The sequence below is a fragment of the Scleropages formosus genome, chromosome 23 (assembly GCF_900964775.1).
Source record: "Scleropages formosus chromosome 23, fSclFor1.1, whole genome shotgun sequence".
Taxonomy (NCBI): Eukaryota; Metazoa; Chordata; class Actinopteri; order Osteoglossiformes; family Osteoglossidae; genus Scleropages; species Scleropages formosus.
Genome location: NC_041828.1, coordinates 3094355 through 3114524, shown reverse-complemented (window position 1 = coordinate 3114524; position 20170 = coordinate 3094355). Strand labels below are relative to the sequence as shown.

The 20170-nt window shown below is 43.6% G+C and overlaps 1 protein-coding gene across 2 annotated transcripts in view; it reads left to right on the top strand.

The window, feature by feature from the left end:
- csmd2 (CUB and Sushi multiple domains 2) overlaps window positions 1–20170 on the top strand; it is a 246732-nt gene that overhangs the window by 24398 nt on the left and 202164 nt on the right. For both annotated transcript variants that reach the window (XM_029248162.1, XM_029248161.1), the window contains exon 2: window positions 189–405. In XM_029248162.1, the coding sequence (XP_029103995.1) occupies window positions 189–405 (217 nt within the window). The remainder of the gene's footprint in view (window positions 1–188; window positions 406–20170) is intronic.

Genomic DNA, 20170 nt, shown 5'->3' with positions numbered 1-20170 from the left:
TCTCGACACATGTCTGGCTTGAGCGGTACACCTGTACACGGCTGACATAACACAAACAGATGAGGGACCGCACAGCCTTAATGTTTCAAATTCTCTCATGCATGGTGAATTTATTTCCAGCAGGTATGCCCTCGCCATCCCCCATGTGCTCTCTAACCTGTCTCTTCTTGTGTTTCTCTCTTCTCCAGCCCAGAACTGCAGCTATACGTTACACAGCCCAAATGGGACTATAGAGAGCCCTGGATACCCCTACGGATACCCCAACTATGCCAACTGCACATGGGTGGTTGTCACGCAGGACCACAGTCGGATACAGCTAGTGTTCCAAGGTTTCGCCCTGGAGGAGGACTTTGACATCCTGTCAGTCTACGATGGGCAGCTCAGTCCCAGCAACCTGAGGACACGGTAATGTCCCTCCCCATGCTTCCCTTTATTCATTTTCCTATAGCCCTGGAAAATGAATAATGATTTGTCTTCTCCCAGCCTTTTGTTGGTTCCTGTAAATTTGAGAAACTCTGTTGGTCTTTCTCTCCCTCTCAAAAACAAGGTAAAGAGTTCAAATCCTGTGGAATAGGTTTTTTTGTCTTTATCATCTACACTCTGCTTTTTCTGGTTCCACTAAAATCGAGAAGCTGTTGGCCTTGCTCTCTCTCTGAAGGAAAAAAAAAAACCTTCTGTTTATCCCATTTGTGTCTGAAAGCTTATTTCTGTACCTTCTTTTCCGGCAAAATCGGGAGCCTCTCTGACAGGAGAGGAGGACGAGTTTAAAATAAACTGCGATGATACATGGGAAATGGAGAAATAAGAACCGTCTGGTGACGGGATGGCACGAGTGTCTCCACAGGATGTTTGACGTGGACCTAACCCTCGGCGGACCTGCCGCCATTCATCTCCACACCTGCCTCCGGAGCCCCTGTGAGAGACCACTTTTCTCCAAGCAGATGTCGTTGACTTTTGCGTACGTTTGAAGTCCCCTCATCTTTGATTCTCGCTTCTTTGTTTTGTTTTTATTCTCTCTCTCAGAAGTGCAGGGAACAGGCTGCCCAGGCCATGTGTGCCGTTTCGTTGACACTTATGGTTGTTGCGGCTGGGTTCTCAAAGCCATTACTGCCCGAGTTGCAGGAGTCGAATGAGATGGCTTCTGTTTTATCTGGAATGAATAAAGGTCACAGAGGAAAAGAGGGGAAAGAACTTTATTTCTTCCGTGCCATTGTTCCAGCCCTTTGTATATCTGTTTTTGCGAGAAATTGCAGGAGAAATGATTGAGGAGAGTATCCATAAGTTGAGTTACTCTTGCTCAAAGATTACACGCACCTGCAATTGGTAGGTGTCTTCTGAGTCATGGGCAACTGCTGGAGGCTACTGCGCAGCCTTTCGCGAGCGTGTTTGATAGCGCAGGCAAATTGAACCACTATGTCCTTCATTTTTGGTATATTTACAGTTTATTTCACATTTTTCTTGTGGCCCAGTGAAAAAAAAAGAGTAAAAGTCAAAGTTGTGATAGCCTCCTAAGGCCCAGCAAAATATACTGTGTGTATATATATATATATAAATATATTTTTTTCAATATATTTCTTCAGTTTCTAGAAGCTTGTCCAAGCCCCAACTCCAAGCATGCAGCATCATCTAAAAGCATAGCATTTACAACTTGGAAGACTTAAAATAAGTACTCTAGGGTGGACAACAGTAAATGGCTTGATCGCAGAAGGATAGAACTGTTAGTTACCTCAAAATGCAGACAGTGCTTGTTCGCTTGGACTAGCACTCCCTTCATGACCTCACCAGGTGACCAAGTGCCTCGGGCTTTGACAGTAACGGAAATTTGCCGTGAGCCTTCTCCAAGGGCGTGCAAGTGGTTGGAGCGTCCAGTGTTTTGGAACTCATCAGAAGGCAATATAACATCAGTGGCATTTATTCAAAATCTCACATCAGCAAACTTTTTACTTGCAGGGACGCCTTTTTTTACTCCCTCAAGTTGGGAGATGCCCTACGTGATGGATGAGAGAAACATTACGGTGCATCCTGGGAGTTCAGACTTCCGGACTTTTTACAGCTACCTTTCGCTGGCTGTCATTTTGTCTGCATGTGGTGAACAGCTGAGGGGTACAGAGCTGTGTATTGAGCTGTGTAAACTGCTACTGACCAGCTCTCGCAATCAAGGTTGGGGACGTTTGGGAATGTCATCATCAGCTCTCTCTTACTGCAGGTGGAAAACAGATTAAAGATGTGCAGCCATGAAGATATGTGACATGTCGATTCGTTGTTGCATCTTGCTAATTGCCTATTGGCACAGGAGACTTGTCTTCCACTGACCTGCTAACTGGAACACTGCTGTAACCTCCCCCCTTGGTGTGTATATGTGTAACATGTAGTGTGAAAAGCACTATGGCGCTCGTTGCACTCGTTTCCTTACTGATGGCACCTCTGGTATTGATTACTGTGTGATATTGTTTGTATTTGAAACGGTGGCCCTATGAGTGTCTATAGAAACATTAAATGCATAAAAGGTATAGCTAGCTAGAGATGCCCTTTTTGACTCTGCTTCTTTTTGTTGACATTTTCTTCTTCCAGTCATCTCCTCAGTATGAAACCACTTTAATAGCATAAGGTCTATTTGTTTTTGGGTGTGTGTCCGTGGGCACTTTTACATGTTTTCCGTGAGTGTCGCTATCAACTTTATTTCACAAGCCAGACTCAGTTCCCTCACTAAGTATGTTTTAGGTCCACTATTTTTGCAGCTGAAGTCGAGGCAAATATCTAGCATTAGGCCTTCAGTGGTCCTCAGTTTAGAGGAAGGAATGTAGCAGAACATTTTAGCTACTTTCAGTACAACAGCGCAGCGTCAAAACGTACAGAAGACCATCAGAAGTGACAGGGTAACTATATAGCAACAAATTTCAAAGAAGGTGCAGAAAATAATGCTGTAATAAGAGTACAGCACAATTCTGGGGATGTATATGATCATATCTAAGTAATATGGGCATAGTGATGGAAATGGCAGCAAGGTTAAACAATTAATAAATTGGTCTATTAATTTAGTTTATACTTAGATGTCAAATTAATATCTGGATGTCCTTTCAAATCTGGATATGAATTTTAATGTACACTTCAGAGGCTGATAAGGGAGAAAAGCTTGAGCAGAAAAATAGGGGTTTTGTATCTTGTTTTACTTTTTATTGCCCATTATCTCTTTCCAGAATAGTGCTTCGAAAAAATTGTTGTAATGGCCTGAGATGATCTTGCTCACCCTCTTTAATGCCTTTTTAGCTTAGAAGACGTTATACACCCTTATCCATGTTAACTGTTAGTATAACATTAAGTTGAAGGGGGTCTTATCCCTCTTCTACCTGTGAAATGCAGCTCCAAGAAACATGGCAGGTTGAGACAAACAGCTGCTGGCCACTCCCAGTAGTCTGCCTGACCCATGTGACTATGGTGGGCCTCTCAATGTCAACATCTGTGAAAGATCTCTGCTGCGTGAGCCTCACCTTCTCAGCTGGAAAGGCAGATACACCGCAGAGTGACTGACTCGACCTCTCCTCCAGGCGAGGCCATGGGTTTGCACAGGCCGTCATATCGCGCCATCTCCCGATCTCCCGGGAAGCGGAAGCGGAGCTGTCCTTCTTGTTTGTGTGCAGCCTAGTGTGGGGAAGATGCTCGCAGAGGTGTTGCAGGTCTGGTTGAACTGACAGGAAGTCTTAGAAAGAGCATTCCTTCAAGAGTCTTCTCTAATTACCTCCTCTATGCCTATAAGCCCTTTTCCATTCTTATTTGTTTCATTTGGTTGTTTAGGAAAGGAAGTCTGATGATCCAGACCTTATTTCCTAAAGGAAAAGGTAATTTCACCACATCCAGAGCCCCCACCCACACTTTCCATTGGAAATATGTTTTGTGTGTGTGTGTGTGTGTGTGTGTGTGTGTACACAAGGGGTGTTTGACATTTCTCTGTCAATGCGTTCTTTGTCTCATACCTCTGACCTCCGGTTTGTTTGTGCTTGATGTGTACACCCACAAGATGTGACGGTCTCCCCTTCCATCTCCGGGAAGTCCGCAGGGCTTTGATTCTCTAGCTTGGCGAGGAAATGGGTCATGCTTTGCTTGTGGCTCTGTAAAAACCAGAGATACCAGCATTTAATGTCTTTTATGCTGATCAGTACTCTCTCCATGCCAAATTTTACAGATTTTATAATCACAAACAGGTACAAACGATCAATTACTATTGACTGTTCCCGGAACCTCTCTCAGCTGGCGGCTTTCAGATAAAACAAGCTGTCTGTAATATTTCTGGGGGAAAGATATATATATATATATATATATATATATATATATATATATATATAGAGTTCCAATTTCAGTGATATAGCGAAACAGACATTTAAGTTCTTTGACTGACATGGATATTGAAACCTTCTCTACTTGGACTGAAGGCTGTAGCTGTTTTACACTTCGACTAAAACAAACATCATCAAAGACGACAAGAATCGTAGAAACTGGTATTAAAAATGTGTGTTCATCAGAGAAGCCAAGCATTCCCACTCAGAAAGAGGAACAACTGGCAAGGTTCCACTTTAGGATGAGCAAAAGGGTGGTGATATTACCATTGCCATTATTTTCTGGCATTTTATTTTTCTAGCGCAATCCATTGCTCAAGTACTGAGCTACAGGCTGGCTGGAAGTACCAGGAAATGGAACTCAAACCTCCAACTTACATGTTACAGGTCCATGCCCTTAACCACTACACCCCTTGCTGCCCTTCTCTGCTAGGATATACTTTATATGCACTGCATTATATTAATTGCTGACATTTCTGTAGTGTAGTGGTTATGATCTATGTATCATTTCATAAGAAAGGATTTGAGGAGTCTGTTTTTGTAACGTGGTGGAGTTCTTTATATCCCAAGGTTATTTTGACAGAAATGCCCTGATCTTTATCAGAAGGGAACAAAAAAAACTGTTGGCTCCAGAACATTTTGCCATATTGCTGTACATTGATTAGCATAGACGTTATCGGCCGACTCATAAGGAGCCTGTGGCTCAGAAGAGGGAACATGCTGGTGTTGTCTGTGTCCAAGTTGTTATGGGGTCAAACATGCCTCGAGTGAGATGAAAGTGAGGAAATCACCAGTAGTGTGGTATCACAGTGAGAGGGAGGTGAGGAATAGAACACGTGCGACTCGTGGCGGTTTACTGAACCAGTAGGTGTTTGGTTCTAGCTCATTGCGCATGTGTAGTGCTGAATTTCCTCTGCAGCCGGTCCATTTTTTATTTCCGTACTGACTAAGCCCAGTTTCTTCGATATTTCGTGACAGATCGGCAATTTGGAAAAGAAGAGGGTTGAGCAATGAAGAAGAATAAAATTTGCTGGGTGCCCGTGGCCTTAGCCTGGATGTTTCTTGCATTGTTGGGGGGAGACATTAAGGAAGTTTGAATTGTCCTCTATCTGAAAAGATTTTTCTGGATGAGGGAGATTTGGGTAGACTTCCCACCATAGTGCAGACGCAGATTGACTGTGGCATGGCGGCTAGATAAGGACCAGTGCATTGTGGGTGTTCTGACCATTGGCGGTCTTTCATTCAGAGGCCAACAGCGCTTGTCGACTCACGTTAGGCAAGCCGTGGGGAGCAAAGCAAAGCCGGGAATGTGGTGGTATGTGCTGTCTGTGTGCTTCCTGGTTCTTCCGTGCTCTTTCTGCCCCCAGACCTGACCTCCCTGTGGTCCCGGAGCATGGGCAGGGCTGCTGATGATGTTACTGGTTAATGAGCCTTACCCTCTCCGCTGTGTGTAGCTAGGTGTGTGAGAGATGAACTGCTGCAGCAGGCACTCTGTTTAATTGCTCTTATTTATTAGTTTAACCTGCAGCGGAGACCCGCAGAGATGTATGGCTGTTCCGCCATGCCGGGACCGCATCCGACTTTTATTGGGCCGCCTGCCGGGGCCCCTCCCTGGACGCGGACCAGCCCCCAACCCGTTAAATCAGCCGCTGACTCCGTGCCAGTCGGCATCTGAACCTCAGCTCTGGCACGGCTTGCTTTTGCGGGGACCTAACTCTCAATGTGGAACGGGCTCATGGTGCTTATATCTCACCCAAGTCTTGATTAATTTATTTTTAACAATTTAGCTGTTTAGAAGATACTAATGTGTTATGCAACATTTAAAGCACCAGAAGTAGCTCGGGCGTACAATTTGACACCATTCTGCTGTTGTTTCCTTTCAGGCCTCCGTTTAGAATGTAAGGGAATCTTTGCCGATCCTTGAACTGGAAGCGTAATTGGTGGCACTGATGATCATCTGACCTCAGGACTGACTCGATGTATATCTCGTAGCTCAAAGGCACCAGGCACAGGCAGGGTGCCGATTCTGATTCTGAGCAGCGACGGGAATGACAAGCCAGCTCGACTACTTTTCCGCCGTCTGCCGCTATTCGCACCCCGCTCCCTACTTCCCCTCTGGTTGTGACCGTGTGCGCCGTCACATTTATAAATAAACCCATCGAACATTGCCATCCGTGTTAGGTTTGTGCTGGCTTTCCTTGCCGTGCGGCATCCTGGTGGACTGCGTGGGTGTCGTCATCCCGCCTACATTGACAAGAGCTGCGATTCTGGTACCTCGAATCCGTTCCAAGTCAAACACTCGCATCATGTGGTGAGTGTATAAAAAATATATAGGTGACATGGTTTCTCGGGGTAACGGCCATCTTAATTATAGTCCCGCCACAAATAAACCACTCCACCTCATCCACGAGTGTAACTCATCAGAGGCCTGCTGGATAGTCACAGCCTTCACTACCTTTGCATTCTTCTCGTTACGCTTTCACTACATCAGTGTTTCTCTTTTGTTCACTCTCTCGCTGTTACTCATGTACGTAGAGATCACTATGTGTTTGTGTAATCCTATTTTGTGATGTTCACCCCCACCCCAGTAATGACTAAGAATGCGTTTTTGGTGTGGGCTGAACAAGGCAGCTTTGTGAATGGAGATCCTGGCCCAGACAGTACTCACGGCTATGATTCACTGCGGTAAAAGAGGTATTTATACATGAAGGCTGTCGCTACTGAGCTTATTTGCCCCAAACCACACACAGATAACGGCAGGATTTGTGTTTGCAATATCATCATTGGTACTATTGCACAGTTCAGAGAAAAGAACAGAAACCAGATTGATTGCCTGGATGAACCCAAGGTTTGTGTAGCACTCTTACTACAGATCTGCCCCTATTTGACCACTTGTGTCTTTGACCATGTCTGTAAATTCTCCTTCATGACTGTCAGAAACAAAATGCATACTTTTTCATGAGGCTGGCAGCTTTGGATGCTACTGGACCATCTTCATGATGTCAGTATTCTATCTCCCTAGCAGGAAGGAGACTACTGGATCATGGATGCATTTCGTCATGTTTTGTAAGAGCCAATTCCTCTTGTATTCTCCCTGCAGTGTTGATCTTGCTCAGGTATCACTCCTCATGGTGTGCTTGCTAGCTGTGGAAGTGATGTTTGGATGATGTCAAAGGGGGGGACATTTCTGGTCTTGCTTCTGCTGTCATACTCCCTGCACTGGTTTTTTTGGCGCCATGAAGCCTTTCTCTGATGCCACACTATAGGTGATGTATAAAACAAAGTCTGACTGTTCCACTTCTCTAGGTGAAATCCACAGATTCATCTTCCTCCGTTGACATATAATAGGGGGATATTAAAGTCCATTAAACTAGTTGTTCAGTAGCCCAGCTCTTCCAGTCCATTCTTCCCAAGTTGCTCATCTGCACCATATTAGCTGTTTTAAAAATCCAAGCAGCCACCTACATGCACTGGGGCATTTTGGGATTTCAGCATTGCTAAGAAGGTCACAGTAACACCCCAGTGGTGCTTGAATTGGATGGGGAAACTCTGCCTTTATGTATGGGGTAAGGAATGCTGTATTACAGCAGGGTATCCTTCAAGAGCCCCTGTTACCCCACCTCCCTTGCCTATCTCCGTAAACCTCATAGGACCTTCTCTTCCACAGTAATAAATGTCCACCTTTCTCCCCATTACTAAGGATGATTATGGGACTGTGTCTGAATATGGAAAGTGGAGGGAGGTTGCAGGAAATCCATAGGCAAACGGGTTAAGAACAGGTCAAGCATTAAATCATTAGTCCCTTCTCCCCACTCAGGATGGTGTGATTTATCTGGGTCTTGGTCCAACTCACTTGATTTAGTTTTTTGAGTAAGATATCAGCGCTCAATTAAAAATTAGGAGATTTTTTATTTATTTTTTTTTTTAAATCTTCTGAGTTCTGTAATGCAGGGACCTGATGCAGTAGGTCACATGGAAAGGGATGAAGTTTCGGAGAATTTATCGAGTCCCATGCTGGACAATAACAACAGTGCAAATGATTATGGTGAATGAACTTGTCAGCAGTGTCAAAAGCTGGTCCAGCTATGTTTATCAATGGATGCTGATGTCATTCTTCATGTGACCACTGTTTCTGTTGGAAGGGTAAAATACAACATAGTGATTAGATTACATTACTTACTGTAATGATGGAGTGAAAAATTGTGAACCTGAGGTGTAAGAAGCTGAAATGTGAGCACTGAGATGATGCGCATAGCGGCATGGTGTCAAGGTCCTGTGGTTGGCATCTGTTGGATCAGGTCTACAGGACATATGCTAGATCTGGGATTCCTAGGGTCTGCTGGGTTTTTTTTGGGGCTGCTCGGGTCTGGTTGGCTTTTTATGTTTTCCATTCTGGTTTGAGCTGGATTCACTAACAGTGCCTTTTTAAATTGGCTAATGCACCTGGAGCCATGATGCTCTTGTTTCTTTAGTAAATAACCAAATGAATTCAGCAATGCTCTTGATTGCACGCCGTCAATCCTGCCAGTTCTTAAAATGTTATACATCGAATTCTGGCACCCCCCTGTGCTGCTCTGTTTTTCTTTGAAATGTATTTGTAAATAATTACCTGAATTATTCATTAAATTGAATGCACAGATGAAAAGACAGTAAATACGATAATTGAGGCTTTGAATTAGTAGTGGAATACCTATAATAGCAAAATTTTACTTAGTATGTTCAAATATAAAAATATAAAAATGTAACGTTAATGACTTCAGCTCATCATCAATTACAGTGAATACATACTCCATTGTTCTTAACTTGGCAAATTAAACTTTCTGCTTATGTATTCTGCTTTCCACAAAAAATGAAATAGATGGAACATATTTTATTAGCGCAAATGGACCTGCAACGTTTTGCTCAAATCTTCACTAAAATATAAATGTGCCGTAAGGCATGTGGGGAAAAAGTAGCGAGGCTTCGTCTAATGTGCTCGGTTTCATGTGGTTTGGGGCGGCTGCAGCCGTTGGGGAGCAAAGGAGATGAGCGATGAGGTAGGGAACAGACCAGCCGTTGTCAGTGCCCACAGACACAACAGACAGTGCTGTGGATGGGAGACGAGAGAGCTTGGTCAAGGGTGGCAGTGGCGGGGGGGCATGTGTCATCATTCCAGCAACACAGGAGACAAGGTCCGACAAGGTTCGACAAGGTCCTGTGCAATAATGTGTTCCAGTATGGCCTCTGCCCTGTATGCCAGTATAAACAATTGGTGTGTGTGCATGAAGAAGCCTTCCTCATGAGGGATCTCCATCTTGGGAAAGCCCATATGGCATAAGCACCCTGACATGTGTTGGCAAATGATGCTAATCTGTTGCATATTTTTTTGCTGCTGATCTTATTCTCTGACCTATTTACACATTTGTTTGTTCTTTTGCTTTCGGGAAGCATAATCTGGCGAAGTACTTTCGCAAGAAACGCAAACGCGCTGGGGCTCCAGCAACTGAGAGCTTGTCTGGATAACCTGGGCCATTTGGACTGGTGGACTGGGGAAAGTGCCCCTCCCACAATGGGAGAGATGCGATAACTTGACGATGCGGATCTCAAAATTCACATCCCGTTGTGAGTCAGTGTGTCTACCCTCATCCCTCTCCCACAGCTTAAAAGAGCTTTTCCTAGTCTTGTGTGCTTGAAGGATAGCTCTTCATGGGCTAGGGAGTACCTGCACAGTAACAGGTGGATGACTGGCTAATGCATACAGTGTGCTATTATTGTAAAATATTTAAGAAAAATTTTAAAAAGTCTGCTGTTCATGTCATTTTTGAATGGCTTGTTTGCTAATTAAATTATAGGAGGAGAGATGCAAACAGGTAGCATTGGTGTCTCACAGTTCCCGGGCTGTTGGTTAAGACGTGGGTTCAAATGAGGCCCAGTCTATGGATTTTGCATGTTCTCCATGTGTTTATGTAAGAAATGTCAAAACTGTTCCTCTCAGCCTGGCTCCACCCCTCTAGAGAGCTCATTGGCTGCAGCTTTCCCTCCACTTGCAGAGGCTCCATCAGACATGCCGAAGATGTAGTATTAGTGGCTTTAGTGATCATAGGGCGATTTTGCTGCAAACTGCATCACAGGTACTCTAAATGACCTAATAGGAGCAGAATGGAAGACAATCGAGGGGAACCGACTGCTGGTTACAAGACCGGGGAAGCAGGCCAGGAAAAGCTGATGCTGGAGCAGGGTGTGGGGACGAGTGGACGGAATTACTCCATTGTCTTCCCTGTATCTCAGAGAAAAGGATTAAGCAGAAGGAAAATTGTTTGTTAAGCTTCTGTGTGGATCACAGTGAGATGGGATTTATGGGGTGTTAAAATGGCTTAATTAGCAGGCTGCCAACATGGGGATGGAGGCTTGCAGGGGCTGACAGACGGGGATCGGGATGGGGAAGAATATGGATACGTCAGCTCCGTGCGCTTTACCACTGTGGTCAATAGCGTCGGCGTGAAACTTGGTCCGACCTCTTCCCCGCCCTCAGCAACTCTGACCCCAAGGAACAAAGCAATGACGTGTGCCCTGGCTGGAAATCGCTAACCAGACCGCCCCATCGATGCGTCTGCTGTGCACGTGGGAGCTCTCACCCACGCCAGAATTCAGATCCCACTCGGCCATCCACCCAAGATGGAGGCGCTAAGGAGGAAGAATGATGCGTGTTCTCCTGCCTCTCGCCTCATTAGGAGCTGGGAACGTTGCGCTTCCATTAACTCCTTTAATTAAACCACTTGTCATATCTCGCTGTGAGACGGGGCGTAGCGGGCCGGCCGGCAGCTGACTGATGAGTGCCGAGCGCCAGGGCTGGACGGCCTGTTGAGACTCCGCACAGAGATGCATTTGCTCCATTTTATTTCCCAGCGGTGCATTTTAGCTCTTCTTACTGTTTGCTGGTTGCAGGTCTGTGAGGCAAAGGCAAGGCTGGGCTTCTCAAAATCCTGCCACTTGGAACTGGCTGCTGTACCTTTGAGCAACATGCTACCCCAAAATTAATCTTTTTCCTTATTTTCAAAACTATAGACACATGAAGGTGGTGGAAGACATGATTGGATGTTATTGTTGTATTCCCCCCTCACATGCATACAAATTCAAGGCATTGTACATGCTTCCAGAGTGCCATTCATAGACCACCTGTTCCATCATCTGCTGAAGATGATGTTCTTTCTCCCTGCTGACCCTTTCACACCGAATTTCAGACATTAGCTGACAGGTCAGTAGAAATGAGTTTACTCTCAGAGATCCCACATCTAATATAAAAACCCAAGCATGAAATGTTGGTGTGTACAGACTGCATAGAAGGACCCACCAAATCCCTGCTTTCAAAGTCTGAGCTTAAATGAAGTTGTCAAGCAGTGGCTGATGACCTTGGAATGAATTACCTTTAAACCACATCTCATAAAAGTAAAGTGAAACATGTTGAGGAGCAGTGGTGTAAACAGTATTAATTCCATAAGGTAGAACTTTCCCAGGAAGTCTGCCTTGACAGTGACCATAGAGGACAAGGAACATGCTTTACACCTTACTTATACCTTTATACCTTCCTTATATCTTCAGTGGGCTGCAGTCTTCTCCTAACACATTGTTTGGCTGGGGTCACACACTAGGGTGAGCTGTCACGCTATCTATAAATCTCAGAAATTGACAGGACCAGTATGTATAGGAGCCAGAGAGACAAAAAAAAAACCAAGTAGCTCAACTGATCCTTGTAATTCAACCTGTCCCCTCACCCTTTGCATCACATCTGTCCTTGACCTCATTTTGTAATTTATTAAAGAACTGGAAGGACCCTGGCAGAAGGGCAAAGAGGTACCACTAAAGTACTGACCTATGGGCGCATGTTGCTTCGCAGACCTGGTGCCTTGGATGGACTTGTGGTGGGCAGAGCAGTCCTCTCCATGTGCAAGCATCCACCGGCAGTTTCAAGTCCACATTTAAAATATTAACCTCTGGATCCAGGTATCTGTAAGTCAAAGCAACCCAGCTGAGAAAGGGCTGCAGAGGGCAAAGGGAGCTGCAGCTGGTGTACACCTCCCTTCCCCCCATCCAGGCCCCATGTAGGGGCTTCTGGCTAATTAAAAATCAATTTCCGTTCGCCCTCTGTTTGTGCCGCGGCGCCCGGACACGCAAGCTCACCGGTGGTGCACGGACCTGGCGAGCCTCGCCCTCAGATATCTGGTTGCCTGCGCTGCTCTGCCTATTCCAATCATAAAGCAAGGAAATAATGTAATTTTCCATCTTCAGCACTTTATCACATTCACATGCAGACATCACATTGCATAGATTGCACTTATAACAGTGACTTTGCCCCAAGGCAGAGCAGCAATGACATTGAATTAGTTTTATTTATCCTTAATTGTTGTTTTTTCCCACTTTGCCCAGGGATTACTGCAAAGCGATTTAAGAGGTGCCAACAACACAGCGGCTACCGCTTGTTTTATTTGTCGTAGTGGATTTGTTTGTGTGGTGAGCGTAATTGACTAATCCTTCCGATAAAGCTCCCTGTCCTGGGGGAGTGCCGGAGTAGAGGGACGCTGCTGGATTCTCTGTGCATCGAGAACTGCTTGCGGGGGTAGGTGTCGCTGGCTGGCTTCTCACTGTTGGTGAAATGCTGTCGACAAATAAGTCCATCACTCTCATCTAGGTGCAAAGGCACCAGCAAATTCTACAAGGAGACTGTCAGGAATGACTAGATATAAAAAGACCTGACAGGTAAAGGGGTGATTGGAAAAAAAAAAAAAAAGAAAGGTATTAAATGATAGAATTAACTGTCTCAGTAGTAACTGTCGCCCAGGGATGGCATTTTCACTTAATATTGCTATTAGTTTCAACTAACTACTGTTATTAATCATAATACCTTAAGGCCTATGTTCTGCATCCATTTCTCAGTATCAGTCAAACACAAGATGTTACAAGGCCTGTTGGAGGTCAGAATGATGATGTTCAATATGATCCATGCAAAAGTGACCCCTAGGGAAAGATTAGGTAGGTAGTAGTCTTTTTGAGATGTACCTCATTCACCCTGTTTGGTGGTGTTTAGGTGCTTTCTGTTGCCAGCTGTAGATTGAGATGCACTTTGACGCATTGGTTTTCTTCTGTCTTTGGGGTCTTTTATGGGAAGATACACATCATCTTTGGGGTATTTCTGAGATTCAGTTTACCCCGATTTGATCTTGCTTAGGGGTAATCTACGGGCAGACTCAGGTCATCCTGAAAGTGTTTTTTTTTGCATGCAAACCTGTCCGGCTGGTTTTCTCCTCAAATTCAGTTGGGTGATGGAGGGTAGCAGTCACTGTTTCTCCTTGATGCTTACCAAAATCTGCCGGAGATAATCTTAGACAGCTTACAGCTCAAGAGACCTATTGAAACGGCTGAACTGTGGCAATTTAGGAAGGTAATTTGTCTTGTAGTTGCTGTGTTATACAGCACTTGCTCCCTCATAAAGGCTGTTTACACAGTTTCTATATCAAAATGGAGAAAATTCTTTTAATTATTCAGCGGTATTTTGAAGACGTAATATGGTGGTCAACCCATTTGTATCATTCTGTGATTTGTTCCCCCTTGGGAATTGGTCTCTATAGATGATGTCTTCTTCTACTGGGGAAGGTTGACTGCTGACAGCCATTAGTGGCCCAGCAGAAACTTAAGGCCATTTAGTACCATTTACTCCAGAGTGATGAGTTTTGCTGTTGCTCTGTGCAAATGACAACCAATCATTCCTCCCTGTCTACCCCTACCAAGACCTACCCCCAGCAAACACACATTTTATACAGTACAGGAAACAAGCTGAGTTATGTATTCTGTCATGGCTTCCTTGCCCTAAATTATTTAAGTATGCATGGTTATTCCTCATCCATTTTTCTATAGTCATCATGGATTGCTAAAGTATTAATGAATCCATCTCCAATTCCTCCCTTAGCTGGTAAAGGTTGATAATTACAATTTGCATTCATGGTGTCCTGCTTTGAGTTGATCTCTTTGGACCAAGGAGATTTGCTGTGATTAGTTTGTGTAAATTCTCTGCATTGGGCTTTAAGCAGGGGAAAAATGTAAATGGTGTGACATCAGAGTCATTTTGCTGCCCTTACCCACAATGCACGCTGGTAGGAGGTGGGAACCCTATTCAGAAATGTGCCCCTAGAGAGAAATGATTTAATGCATAAAGAAAAGAATGGCCGAAAAGGAGATCATTGCCTAATTATTCGTACGGCGCAGCACTGCTGTAGAATTAGATTCTATTTGGCGAAAATGATTAAGAGCTTTCTATATGAACGATTTTCTCCATTTAGTTGTGAGTCTTAAATGAGCCCTTCACCCTGGTCTAATTAAACAGCACTGTGGATCTGCCAGACCAGCCCAAACTGCAGTGGAGGCTGCACGACTGCGGGCCACCTTCTGATGAAATCGTTTCTGAGCCGCTGGCTTGGACAGAGGTAGGAAGGAGGACGAATATCGCAGTGGTTACAGATGGGCAACCATCTCTCCCAGGGAATACCGTGCACCACCCTGATTATTGCATCAATTAAGAGCTTGGTTTGCTGATTGGATGCTGCCTCATGGTTGAGTGCTCATAGTTGGAATTTCCTGCTCTTGAAAGTCATGTTGAAGATGATGTTGGAAATAGGAAGGCACTTAATTTCTACACACATCACTATGGTGCTCAAAGATGAGGGTTGGTGGAGATGCACATTCTTGTGAATCATGTGTCTAATACCCAGCTTCCACCTAGTGTATGCAAACACTCAAATGTGGTTTGACTGAGGAGTATGACCTTCTTTCTGTCTTCAGCAATATACTTAGAAAGTCTAGGGAGCATCCAAGGCCTGCTTGCTGTCTGGATGTATTTATGTGTGTGTTATCTGCATGCTGCTCCACTCACGAGATATTTAGGATCAGAAATGGGTAGAGCCATACACCCTTTTCAAAATCATAGCATTGATAGTACTAAAAACCTTCAAGAACTATTTGGCCAGTACAAGGTGTCTGTTGCTGAGGTCCACAAAGTCATTCTGTCTCATTATCCTGTTCCTGGACACACTGAACAGTGTGTACTGGTTTCGTTGCAGCCTTCCCATCCAACATTTCTTCTGAACTGGAGCAATCATTGTACCCCTGTCTCGTATGAGAGAATAACGTTCAAGAAGAAGTTGCATAGTCCATAACGATGGTTTACAGCTAAGCACACTTAAGGATTAGAGACACAGCATCGATGGCTTGCTGCAAATAAACAACAAAATAAATGTATAAATAGCAAGGTACTTGTCAGGTTGTTGCTGACCTCATTAAATCGTACGGAGGACCGGCTGCATCCGTCCGCATGCGGGAGGTTGCAGTGAAAGGCTTTGTTTTCCATGACAACCTGCTTTGAGTGAATGCATGTGCCTTAAATGCATAATATGGTTGATTGCATAAAGCCGTTTGGTTGCAGGCTTTGTGTTACATTACATTTACATCAGAAAAGTACTTTGTGCAATTTGGGAGCTTTGCCAAACCCTTTCTCTGCATATGCATAAATGTGCCAAATGTCGAAATATTCATCCGTTTGAACGCACCGTTGTAGGGTGCTTTAACTCACAATAATACAGATTCTGAAAGCGTTTGTCTATTACGTTATTTGTCACATTCAGATAACTCGGTTGTAGCAGTAACTGTAATGGTATTTGTGTCATTTTTGGCATCGTTAATTCACTCGCCGAATGCGTGCGCAAGGCGTTCACAAAACAACGTTAGGTGAGTAAAGCCAAGCCCCGGCCGATGTAGTTAACGGTTGACAGAATAGGTTCTGGCCTGATTTTTCTTCTGTTAAACCAGATGTGTCGTTCTGTTTCATTACACATTTATGAGTTAGCACTGAGGTTCAGATATTTTTGGTGACTGTGCCACTTTGTCACTGCAAAAGGACTTTGAAAGCAACCTCCAAATGGTGCAACGTCTTATTGAGAAGACACTCAACAGACTTTCAGTCATTCCCCAAAATATGCACCTCCTATCCAGGATGACATGTAGAGCACAGTTCAGAATCACTGTGCCAAGATGGGGACGTTCTTCCACTCTCATCTCGGTCCTTTTTCCTTTCCTTTTCTTTGTAGATTTGAATGGCTGCACATCTCAGACTGGAGAAGAGCATGAGGTATATGATGATCAAAGCTGTCAAAGTACATCCATGCTCCGAGTGATCAATCACGTTTCACTTTTTTATCACTTGTGACACGTTCATGTGAAAACCACACCGTTGAAGTATCTGAGCAGGAGTTCAGGGCTACTGGAACCTTTAAAAGATGGAAGTTGGATCACTCCATTCAAAATGATATGAATAACCCTCATTTTACTCGTGTCTTTTGTCTTTTAAAAACTTTGATGATTCGAGTCCTGCACTCATTTCATATCCAGGGCATCACAGGTAATAACTTGCATTTTATATTAAAGATCCTGGCCAGATAACTCCTTAACACAATAAAACAATATTAAGTTTTGAAGCAAAGCTGTAGAATAAAGAAACGTGCAGCTAAGAGCTCATTGGCCTGCGGCTAAAATGTTGAACATGGGGAAAAGTAATGGGGGGGGCGGGGGGGAGGGGGAATCATAACTGCGTTGGACTTTACTGCATGTTTTTTGGGCTTGTTGCCTGCACCACTTCAAAGATTTTAATCATTCTTAAATCAAATTAGCAGAAATGGCAGAGCTGTTGCATCACCTGTTTTTATCATTAGCATTTAAAAAACTGTGGTTTCAGGTGTGCAAACATGATGGGCTTTTTTCTGTCTGCTCTTCTGGTTTTGCTCTTGTCAACATTGCTCTGAATAAGATATAGACACTGCCAGTTCTAGGATATAGATCTTCATGATGTCCATATACTGGTCTCTTAAATTGGGAATCCTGTATGATGCTGATGTCTGGCCTATAGATGCATTATTGTCTGTTAGGTTTGGACACCAAGACCTTGAAGACAGTATAATTTATTGCTAACTAGAGTGCACTGAAGCCAGCATATGCCTCCAACAGGTGGATAAACCGAAGGTGTCTTGTTGGGTTGGCCAAGGCAGGTAGGCAGAGCCATAGCTTTGTGTTGTATATGGAGCTGGTGCATAATTTGTAGATTCCCCATCTAGCCATGAACATGGAAAAGACTGAGTGAAAAAACAGCAGAAAAACACAAACAATGAGTGATGAAGGCTTCTTTGCCAGTAAGTATCCCAAGCACATAAATGCTGATATACACGCAAACATAGATTACAATGTTCCTTCCCTCTACCGCCCCCATTTATCTGCTAATGCTTCCCCTTTGCTCACATGTCTAAAATTTTGCTGCTGTGTCTATTTTACCCCTTCCCCAGGGAACTGGGTGTTCTCAGTAGAACAAGCATATAACCAGAAAGAGCACAACATGTGGAGGAACACAGTGATTTACTTCCAGATTGTCTCAGATGAAGTGATCAGTTTAGTGGAAGTCAGCCAGATGACTCCTGCCGATTGAGCATCCTTTCTCCGGCGTCCCTTCTGCTGAATTGCAAACGCTCTGAAATGAACACCCCGTTGCCTTCTGGGAGGCAGACTTTTTAAAGCCGAAAAAATTTTTCGCAGTACGGGTTTTGCATTTTTGTTGTTTTTAATCTGAGTTAGTGCTGCACTTAGCACTTTGGAGTTTGAGAACGTGCTGCTTGAATGATTGCCTTGGCAAGGATCTGTCCCCAAGACAACTGTGTGAATAATTCCTTTGCCCTTTCTTTTATGGGTGTTTTTCCTTCCTACTTGAAAATATGAGGGTCCCCCATCCCAGTGGAACAGTTTGGTGTGTGTTACTGAGGAGGAGAAGACTTTCTTACTCATTGTTACTCTGCTCAAGCAGACTATACTGCACTGCTCTTTGTGAGTCCACTTCATTGAGGTGTTTGGAGTGTTGGGTTGCTTATGTTCACCGGATGCTTCAGTCAGGAGAATCACCTTGCCAACAGATACTCTGCCGCAGCGGTCTTGCTCCAACCTCATCCATCCTTTTCCTCATCAGATTTCAAATTAAGTCAATGTGTAGAAGTGCTAATGCTCAAGGATGGATTACATTTACATTTACATTAATTCGTGCAGCAGACAGTTTTCTCCAGTGCGACATAGGGGAGGGAGGGTTACAAGCTCCTGTCCATCTGTATGCAGGTTCCCTCATTGTGAACCTGAGGTATGCAGCAAACCACATCACAAGAAAGGTTAAGAAAGTTAGATTTCCATGTAAATTAGACTTTGTACAATAATAGGTACAAATAATAGGAAGTTATGGGTTTAGGAAAGGTGGTGATCTATAAATAGCAAGTGGTGAAGTTTCCCTGGTATTCACTGAGCCAGAGGTAATAACTGTTTGTATGTAAACTGAGCTTATGACCACATAGTTGCTTGGTCCAATGCCTGAAGAGACTCCGCTTTTCGAATCTTTGATCAGTGTGCTTTAACCACGTTAGTATAGATGTCCACCTGTGTGCGCAGCCAAGGAAGTTCACAGAATTGAAGGTTCCCTAATTTCTTCCCTCCTGGCAAACGGATCATGGACATTAGCACATTTAAATCCTTAAAATTCATGATGTGTTTCTTTCGAAAATAAAGAGGATTTTCTCATAATGTTTTCTCCCCATTAGGGGAAGAACTGCTCGGTATTTGGGGAAAAACAGCTGTAACAGTAATAACATTTCCCAGAGACTAATGAGGACATTCATTTTTGTTGATTGCAAAAAAAGGATCAGCCCACTTGGCAGCGGAGGTGCAGAAAGTCTCTTTAAAACCTGTTACTTGTACGACGATGGCTTATTAGCTACAAATTGTCCTTGCCTTGGGATAGCACAGCGGTATTGGCATAGCTGTAACAGGAGGTATTTACAGTGAAACCAACACCTTGTACATATGTTTTCTAATGCAAATGTTTATATGCATCTCCAAAAAAAAAAAAAAAAAAATACTAGGAAGGTGATCTGGAATCATGGATATTCTGATGAAGTTTTATGCAGCTACTAGTATGATGAACATTGGTTCATATGGTGGAAAGAAACAAACTAACTATATTTAAGAATCACACCTCTGCAACTAAGTGTCTCTTCCTGCTAATGTAATTAACACATTGTATTTCCTATGAAATGTACGTTGCTTTGGAGAAAAGCATCTGATAAATGAATACATATAAACGTACAGTGAAACCAACACCTTTTACGTATGTTTTCAGCCAAGAATAATTGGACAGCATAACTTCAGTGAGAACTGAAGATTGAAGTTACCATACTGATCTATTAAATACTTCACTAGAAATCACTGTATAATAATCTACCTAGCATGGAACTCCCATGAATTTATTTCATTTTCATCAAAATCATGTGTTGTTATTTTTTGGAGGAGGAACATCTCTGGTGGGTAATTTTTTGGCCAGCAGGATTTTTTTAATAATACTCTTAATTTTGTGCTTCCCTACCATATAAGACACAACTTTGATTTTTCCGGACATTTTTTTGTGGTTACATGCTGTTGAGTCATTGTCAGCCCTTTTTGATAACATGTATAGAGTCGTTCCAGAAAATTCCTAAATCCATTTGTGTCCTTTTTGCTGAAAGCGGTGTGTCCATTGTCAGTGTGATTGAGTCCATCAATAGGGTTGCTGCTTAACCTCTTCTTATTTTTCCTCCAGCTTTTCCAAGCACTACAGTCATTGAAAGAATCCAGTCTTCTCAAACTAGGATAGCCTCAGTCTCATCATTTTTGCTTCCAATGACACCTCTGCCTTGACCTGATCTGAGATCAGTCTGTTTACTTTCCTAGCTGTTGTCGTTTTAAACCTTTTATGGGTCATC